The sequence below is a fragment of the Nicotiana attenuata genome, unplaced genomic scaffold (assembly GCF_001879085.1).
Source record: "Nicotiana attenuata strain UT unplaced genomic scaffold, NIATTr2, whole genome shotgun sequence".
NCBI classification, from domain to species: Eukaryota; Viridiplantae; Streptophyta; class Magnoliopsida; order Solanales; family Solanaceae; genus Nicotiana; species Nicotiana attenuata.
This window is the reverse complement of record NW_017676909.1, coordinates 23510-33159: the sequence shown is the minus strand read 5'-3', so window position 1 is coordinate 33159 and position 9650 is coordinate 23510. Positions and strand designations below refer to the sequence as shown.

Below are 9650 nucleotides of genomic sequence, written 5' to 3'. Positions count from 1 at the left end.
AAATACCAACTTATCAACCATACAAGAATTGGGTGGCCGCAAAAGTTGCTTCGCAGCCACAATTCAGAAATGTGCGGCTGCAGAATCCACTCTTCTGGAAACTGAAGAAATCTGCGGACCGCACATGGATTTGTGCGGCCGCAAAACCTCCCGAGGGACATTTTTGTCAGCGAATTGTGGCCCACTATAAATAGACAAGTTTCACAATTTAGGTCAAGTGAAGTTCAAAGCTGTTATAGCATTTACCTTTTGCCATTTTAAGAAGTTTGTGATTATTTTAGTGTTTAAACATTATATTTCATCATTTTTATCTTTGATTATGAGTTTAATTAGCTTTTCTTCTTTATTTTCTTCAATTTCCATTACGAGTAGCTAGATTCTTATTAGGGTTGTGACCCAACCCTAGTGTGTAAACCTTATGGGTATTTAATTTAATGTTTGTTTATGATTGAGTGTTGATTATTTAGCTTAGTTTATGCTTCAATTTTAGATTTAATGGTTGCAAACATTGATTCATACCTTTTGACTTAGTCTCTACTTGAGAGAGAGGGACCTAGTCTAGGATAACTTGGCTAACAAAGAATTGGGCTAATTGAGAGATTGATTAGCCTAATTAAAAGGTTCAAACTAGAGATAGTAAGAACCCGATTTGATCTCATATCAACTATTTTATTTGATACCCATTTGGACTTGAGAAATCCAATTGGGCAAAATCACTCTCTGGCTGAGAGGTGGGTAATGTAGAGTTGAGAGTTATAATACATCCCAATCAACAAAACAAGTATTAACTTCTTTATCCCATTAGGCGAACACCTAGGTTATGGTCACATCCCTAGGCTTTTAAACTATTTGGAAAATCACCAAAAACATTCATTTCTTGTTTGTTTTCCTTAGCTCACAATTTCTAGAGTAATAGTAGAAGTAGAAATCAAAACTTGTTGTGGAAGTGCAAATTTAGTTAATCCATTCGCTTTCTTCAAGTATATACTCCTAACACCCTTATAACTCCCTGTAGATTCGACCCGACTCATAGCTGGGTAATTTATATTGCATATGATCGTATCATATCTCTTATAGAGGTGTGTTGTGGACGTCATCAAGGTTCAAATAAAAAACATCAAGGATAAAATAAGATAAAGTCGCTTGAAATGGAGAATGATGGTGTTAAAAGAGGAGGAATGACCTATAATTTCGAGGGGGGGTATATATAGACTTAGCCAAAAAAAATATATAGGGCACTATAAAAGATAAAGAGTTATGGGGGCAATACATATTAGTTAAGGATAAGTTTTAGAAAGCACTTTAGTTATATGTATACTCTTTAAGAAGGAATAGAAAAGATGACTTGGCACCTTTCTTTGATCCTCTCTCTCTAAAACTACTCACCATGGATCCCCAACCCTATGAATCTCAATCCCCAATTCCACCAAAGCCCCCAGACATTAAACTTGACAAATCTACTCCAAACGAATTAATGGCCAAATCTTCATTCAAGGACATGCTAGTTGCTTCTGACCCAATGAGCTTCGCCCCAAACCTAGGACAGACCGACATGGACCTGACAAAAATCTCCACAGAAGAGGAAACGTCCATGCACTTATCGAGCTCTACTGCACGAGGCATTAAGCAGATTCCTTTAACGGAAGAAGACATGCAGCGTATTTATGAGCCATGGAAATGCTCAATAATTGTTAAATTGGTTGGAAAGCGAATGTTACACCAATATTTAAAAAAAAATTCAGGAACTTTGGCATCCAACAGAAGATCTTTCACTAATAGATCTTGGAGAAGATTACTACATCATTAAATTTAGAAAAAGGGAAAATATGGAGAAAGCTATCAACTAAGGGCCTTGGTTCATCAATGGCCACTTCCTGTCAATTTCTAAATGGAAACCTAATTTTGTGGCTACAAAAGAGAGACTAACCACCTCAGCAGTATGGATTAGACTGCCCCATTTACCAACGGAATTTTATGATTCAAAAATTCTAGAAAAGATTGGAAATGCAGTTGGACGTTTATTAAAGATTGATGTTTGTACATCAACCACTCTAAGGCGATGTTATGCAAGAATTTGTGTAGAAATACCATTAGAAATACCAGTGCAACCTTTTCTCTATATTGGCCTTCATTAACAATACATTTACTAGGAAGGAGAAAATTTCTTATGCAAAAAATGTGGAAGATTTGGTCACACGATGGAACACTGTAGCTATGTCCTAAAATCCCCAGAAAATACAACTTCATCCAAAGATCAAGTTATTCAAACAGAAGAGAACTTGGAGGAAAGATGGAAAACAGTCTCATTTAACAAAGGAAGAAAACATAGTGCAAGGAATTTTTGTCCAGTTCTCACAAATCCAACCAATTATTCCAAGAGCCCAGGTATCTCTGTAAATCTCTTCAATGCTAATACAGGTAAGTTCTTAAACACTCAATTACTTCACTACAAACCTAAAGAACCCTCTAGGTTTCACCACCCTAGTAAGAATCCGGTCGCAATAAACACTGATCAAACCACTTTGGCTATGGAAAACCATTTTTTCCTACTTGAAGGAGAGCAAATGGTTTTGGAAGATACCATTAATCTTCTAATTAATAATAAATTAAAAAATATTAATCTAAATACTTGTGAACACTTGTCCCTTCAGCACAAGGACCCAGCCATGCTGGATATAAACGTGGCAAATAGTTTCACTAATGAAAATAATAAAAAAAAAAAGGCCATGCAAAATGACACACAAATGGACGAAACTAACCCTTCTACTAATGATAACCCTACTAACACTACTAAGAGACAAAACCACAGTTTCGGTAATAATCTTTCTTTAGACAAAAAAATTGAACAAAATCTTTTCCTTAGATATGGAGACATATCTACTCCTGGGCATGCAAGCCAAATGGCTACTAACACCATTGACAATGGACAAATGTCCTACGCCCTTGAGGAAGAGTTGGATACTATATCCATGGAAGATATTCGTATAAACCATAGCATTGGGCAACCAAAAGACTTGCAATCATCACCTACCTTTCCCCTAACCCCCAATCACTTGGCTACTGACAGTAGCCTAATCCCCACGCCTACTACCACTCTCATAAACTCTCAATCCACCATTAAAGATGCCAAGACTTCCTTCAACCCTAAGAAGAAGGAACAGACTTATCCAAATACTACGACAACACATAACACAATCCATGGAGAACCTTCCACTCTTTCCACCACTCGAAAACCCACAAATTGTATATGCACAACCCCCACAGGCACAGGATTATCAACCTGGCTCGTGGATGGAACTAGGTCTAATGGGTCATGCAGTCTCCTTCAATGTTCAAATCAATGGACAAGAAGCGATTGTGATACTTCACAACACTCAGTACCTAGCACAGCTAGTAACAGAGGGAATGGGGCTTGCCATGAACAATTACCTAAATCAAATGTGGTTGAACAACATCCTTATACCCTCCTTAAACCCTCAGATGGTCCATGCAATGATGCATCAATGGAACATGCCTCCACAGTTCAACCCAATTCATCCACAAAATGTTCCACTGGACATGCCCTTCTTTCCCACAGAAATGTGCACTCACCTAAACCCTATTTTTCTGCCATAGGAGATCAACCCAGCTCCCCAAGACCAACCTCACCCTCCCATGCAGCAACAAGCTCCACCTCCTCAGGAACAAGAAAACCAAATACCAGGTCCAGTAGAAGCAGCAATGGAGGAGGAGGAAGAACCCATCAATCCAATCTTCGAGCGAGTCCTAGAGTTCTCAAGTCTAGACGGGATAAAGGTATTTCTCTTCAGGGAGATGCAAGAGAAGAGGCATGTGCTCAGTTGCCCACTGACACTCTTCAAGTGCTCGATGGATATCAGACCACCTCAGGATCCAACAGTGGGCAACAAAGCCATGATCCTAGTGCCATCACTGAGGAGGAATCCTGTGTTTCCAGGAGGGATCAGGGAGAACGGAGAACCAGAAAACTCAACCATTAATCAAGACATGAATCGCCCAACCAACATCATTATATGGAATATAAGGGGAGGAAACAATGAAAACTTTAGAAGGAATTTCAGGGAGATGGTTGATACCCATAGACCCTGTTTAGTAACTCTTCTCGAAACAAGAATGGTGAACCATGCTGAGTTGCTCGATGACTTTGAATTTACAAAGTTAATAGAGGTTCCAGCGGAGGGCCAATCAGGTGGCATGGTGATGATGTGGAACCACGAAATAGTTAGTGTCCATAATGCTGTCCGTAGAAACCAGGAAATTCATGCAACAATTGAGGTAATTCCTATCCGTAAAAAGTGGCTTTTTTCTTCAATTTATGCTAGCACTAGTCTTCATAATAGAAATTTGATGTGGGATAACTTAGAGCACATTATCAAGACTTACAAAGGACCTTGGATAGTTGGAGGTGACTTCAATGATATCATAGCTTCAAATGAAAAGTTTGGTGGTAGACCTATCAAAGATAATAGAGCTAATTTTATTTGGTCTAAGATAAATTCTTGTAATCTATTAGATTTAGGTTTCAAAGGGTGTAAGTATACATGGTCGAACCTTAGGCATAGAAACAAGGGGCTCATCATGGAACGTTTAGATAAAATTTTAGGAAATGAAGACTGGATAGATCTATTCCCAAAAAGCTCTATAATCCATCTACCCAAAACACACTCGGACCATAACCCCTTACTTCTTGAATTAATTCCTAAAAATAGGCTACACCATAATGCACCCTTTAGATTAGAAACGTTCTGGTGCAAGCATCCAGAATTTCAAACTATCATAGAAACCAATTGGCTAAAGACTGACTATTTGAAAGGCAGTCAAAATTTTATTGACAAAATCAAGCCTTGGAAGAATAGTACTTTTGGTAACATAATGGGGAAGAAAAGGAAAGTACTGGCTAGACTTCAAGGGATTCAAAATTCCATCAGTTATACTACTAATATTTTTCTTCAACAATTAGAAAAAGATTTCAAAAATGAGTATAATGATATCCTAAAAATCGAGGAAGACTATTGGAAATTAAGGTCTAGGATTTTATGGCTAAACGAAGGTGATGCAAACGCTAGGTTCTTCCACATCACTGCAACTAATAGGAAAAGAAGAAACAAGATCAATTTCTTTAAAGATGACAATGGTAACTGGATTAACGATCATGACCATATTATGTCTCATGTCCTCAACTACTTTACAAATTCATTCACAACTTCTCACTCCTCTAACAAGTGGAATGGCCCTCTAGGTAGCACCTCCTCATATCCAAAGATAGACCTTATATCCTTAGATGCACCCTTACTAGATATTGAAATCAAAAGGGCTATATACTCTTTCAAATCTTTTAAGGCCCCAGGTCCGGATTGCCTACATCCATTCTTCTTTCAGAAATATTGAAAAATCGTAGGGCAATCTGTAACAAATCTTTGTCATAACATATTCAATACTCAAGAAGTCCCAAAAGAGATCAACAAGACCTACCTGTGCCTACCAAAAAATCCTAATGCCAATAATATTAAGAATTTTCGACCAATTGGTTTATGTAACACCATCTACAAAATTGTCACAAAAGTTCTTTCTAATAGACTAAAGCCTTTCCTGGATCTCTTAATAAGCCCCTACCAGGCTAGCTTTATGAAGAACAGAAGAGCTGCTGACAATGCAGTCATCATACAAGAAATAGTTTCAAAATTTAATAAAATAAAGGGTAAACAAGGCCAAATGATTCTAAAAATTGACCTAGAAAAGGCCTTTGACCATTTGGAATGGTCATTTGTTCACCACACTCTGAAATATTTCAACTTCCTCCCAAAATTCTGTAAGCTTTTACTTAATTGCATCTCAACAAGTAGTATATCTATTCTAATAAATGGTTCTGTCACAAGGTTCTTTGAGCCTAGTCATGGCATCAGGCAAGGTGATCCCATTTCACCTTATATTTTCATTCTATGCCTAGAAATGCTAACTAGATATATCAATCACCAAGTTGACACTAGAAATTGGGATCCAATTACCCTAGGGAAGAACAGCCCAAGTTTTTCACGCCTATTTTTTGGTGATGATCTTACTCTAATGGCCAAGGTCAATAACAAGTCATGCCATGCTATTAAAAATGGCCTAGACCTTTTTTGTAGCCTCTCCGGGCAATGTATTAACAACGCCAAATCAAAAATTCTATTTTTTAAAAATTGCACCCCTCCCCTCATCAAATCTACTTCTATTACACTAGGAATAAAAAGTTGTGATAACCTCGGTTCTTACCTAGGTTTTCCAATTCTTAATAATTGTCCAAGACCTAGAGATTTCTAATTTATTATTGACAAAATGAGATCTAAGCTAGCTTCGTGGAAATTAAAATTCATAAACATGGCAGGCAGAACTACCCTAGCTAACTCATCGCTTAACTCTATTCCCAATCACTATATGCAGTATACCCTTCTCCCAAAAATTACCCTCAATAAGATTGAAAAAACTCAGAGGGACTTTATATGGGGTAGCACTATTGGAAAAAGGAAAATTCACCTTATAAATTGGTCTACTATGTGTCAACCTAAAAATAATGGTGGCTTAGGCATTCACAGTGCCAAATCAAAGAATCTATGTACATTAGCAAGTCTTGCATGGAGACTCCTAACCAATTCTATATCCCCTTGGGCCCGACTAATCATATCCCCCTACTGTCTAAACAAAACTAGTAATATAAAATCCTTCATCTGGAAAAGTATCCAAAAAGGCTGGGATATATGCTCTAAAGGTATCACTTGGTCCCCTCACTATCTCAGCAATATGAATATTTGGGAAACTAACTGGATTACTAATATGGGAAGCCTTAGAAGGGAAGCAACGGCTCCTCTATCCATAACTGACCTTTCAATAAAAATAAGAGATATTTGGGACAAAAAATCTTGGTATTTTGATAAGTTAAGCCTAGACCTTCCTAACAATATCAAAGATAATATCATTAATACTAAAATTCGTAAGAAAGGACCTAACAATGATGTCCCCATATGGTCCTTAACCACAAAAGGTTTTTTTACCTCCAAATCGTGTTATGCCTTAATAGATCCTCCTTCACACAATGAACCCGATTTCGCCTGGATCTGGAGCCTAAATTGCCCTAATAAAATTAAAATCTTCCTGTGGCAATGTCTCCATAATAGACTTCCATGCCGGAAGTACCTCTCACAAATTGGCATGAATGTTGACCCTTTATGCCCCATTTGCAAGTGCCACGAAGAAGAGACTATAAGCCACATTTTCCTTCATTGTCGGGCGGTTAAAATTTTTTGGAAAAAATTAGGGTGGATTAATTTAGAAAACAAGTCCAACAAGCATTGGCTCCTTCGAATAAAAAGCTTAGACTTCACCCTCTCCAAAAACCTTCTAAACTGGAACTTCTTCTTTCGTTTTGCAATTTGGCAGATTTGGATCAATAGAAATAATAACAACCATAACAACACGGACTTTCCTATCAACATTAATCATATCATCCAAAAAGCAATCGAATTCACTTTTCTCACTGAAAAAGGCCCTAACACTTGTACCAAAATTCCCATCCAAATTAAATGGAACAAGCCACCGAAAGGGTGGTTTAAACTAAATATCGATGCTAGCTTCAAAAATCACAATGAAAAAACTGGCATTGGAGGAATAATCAGAGATACCTATGGGAATTGGATAGTTGGATTTGCTAAGACTACTCAGGCTACAGGATCACTACATGCAGAAATAAAAGCTCTCATGGAAGGGTTAAAAACAACACAGGAATGGGGCATGTTCCCGCTGGAAATAGAGACGGACACTACGGAGGTCATTCATTCACTACATCAAGGGAACAGGTTATATAATAACATTATTGATAAATGCAGGTTGTTCATGCACCAACAGAAGGTGATCCTCGAGCACACCTTCAAGCAAGGGAATAGGATTGCACATCACTTGGCAAAGAAGGCACGGCAGAAAAGAAAGCAAATTTTTGTATTACCACCATGCTATGTAAACTCTCTAGTAGAAAGTGACAAGAATGAACTCTATGTTTGTATTAAGTCTTTATCTTATGATGCTTGTAATATCCTAGCAAGCTTAGGAAATCAAAGTGTCCTTGATGACACAAACTATGAAGGCTATGTATGCAACAACTAATTATTAATATATATTATTTCTGTTTGCTCAAAAAAAAAAATACTATCAATTGATTTAAGATTCTTCTGAGCTTTGAAGTGCTTGTGTTGATTATAAAGGAGTGAATAACAATGCAGGCTTCAAGATATTCAATTACGCTGAACCAGATATTCAATTAGTTTGTGATGATTCTAATATTTTTAAATTGACGGCTCTGATTAAGGACCATCTAAAACTCCTCATGATGGTGGAGGTTGCAAAGGATATCATGTGGCAAATGATTGAAGTAGTACTCTGCCCATTTGTTTGCACCGAATCTTTATGATATTCAATAATACTTACTGGGTAAGTTACTTACAAACTACAATATTCTTAATAATTTTCCTTCCTTTATTACTTATTCGCTTTTCATCGCATGTAGATGCTGCTTGGAGATAGTAATTCCACTTTATCTACACGTTGGTGGTCATGATCTTTAAGTTTCAAAAAGAGGAGAGCTCAGCAAGTGTATATCTTTATACTACAACAAAGGTTATTAAATGTGAGTTGTAAATTTCAGAAATCGTGGCATAGAATTTGTTAGTCAAATGGTTGGAGGCCTTATCTTTTTATGATATTTCTTTGAGGATTATATTCAGGTATCTGTTTATGCCAAAAATGAATTTGTGCGTTAGATAAATTGTCTGATTGTCTTTATCTCTCAATTATTTGATATTTGATCTTCCTAGTTATTATTTATTTATTATGCAATTAGAGAGGATAACAAAAAGTTATAACTGTTGTCACCTTCTTTTAACGAATATCCCTAAAAAGATGTAACTATTGTCAATAACTTATTACAATCAATCCTTTAAAACTTCTGGCTTTCCATTATATAGTGTAGAGTAACGTCAGAGATTTATAAAAAGAAAAGAATATCACAGAAAAAGAAGAGTGTTGAGTCTTTGATTTTTCATGCGATCTCGATAGCCTATGCACCTCTTAACCGACCTCTGACAAGAAGGTACCAATGTTGACATTTAATATTCATTAAGTACATTATCTCAATTAATTATTTAATTTTATTTTCACCAATAAAACAAGATTTAGTCTTCTAATTTAAACCTTCAAATTAGCTCAATAACGTTGTTGCAAAGGAATAGAGTGTACGCTTCCATGTGTATAAAAAATAGACAAAGGGAGTCTTGAAAATTGTTGAAAGAAGCAATCAACCTTGAAATATAATTAGATCACAGTTATTGCTTATGATTGAAGAATATAGAGAAGATAAAATTGAACAAAGAGTAAAGATTTATTTTTTTAATTATAAAGATTTTAACAATAAATTTTGTTCATATTTATTTTTTAAAGACCATACTAAGCGCGGACAAAATTGACTAGCTAAATTTATAAAGCTAACCAAAATTCTCACAAAATTTCATCCAGTTTCGCTGATAGAATCAATACGAGTATCTATGACAATCTTGATCAACTTCAAATTGCAAATATTTACTTGAACTGATATAAGAGAGTCCAAATAT

General features: G+C 36.3%; 1 protein-coding gene across 1 annotated transcript; it reads left to right on the top strand.

Annotated features, from left to right (window-relative positions):
• Positions 1-4131: 4131 nt before the first annotated feature.
• Positions 4132-7934, top strand: LOC109221248. Its single transcript, XM_019385707.1, has 3 exons — positions 4132-4293; positions 7432-7818; positions 7878-7934. Exons 1-3 carry the CDS (start codon positions 4132-4134, stop codon positions 7932-7934), a joined length of 606 nt encoding a protein of 201 aa, XP_019241252.1.
• Positions 7935-9650: the final 1716 nt, after the last annotated feature.

Excerpts from the sequence above, each read along its gene's own strand:
- LOC109221248 (XM_019385707.1), top strand. The coding sequence starts at position 4,132 with ATGGTGAACCATGCTGAGTTGCTCGATGACTTTGAATTTACAAAGTTA. Across the intron at positions 4,294-7,431 it reads AAATTCATGCAACAATTGAG|ATTTGGATCAATAGAAATAA; the intron begins GTAATTCCTATC and ends GCAATTTGGCAG. Across the intron at positions 7,819-7,877 it reads TAGAGACGGACACTACGGAG|GTTGTTCATGCACCAACAGA; the intron begins GTCATTCATTCA and ends TGATAAATGCAG.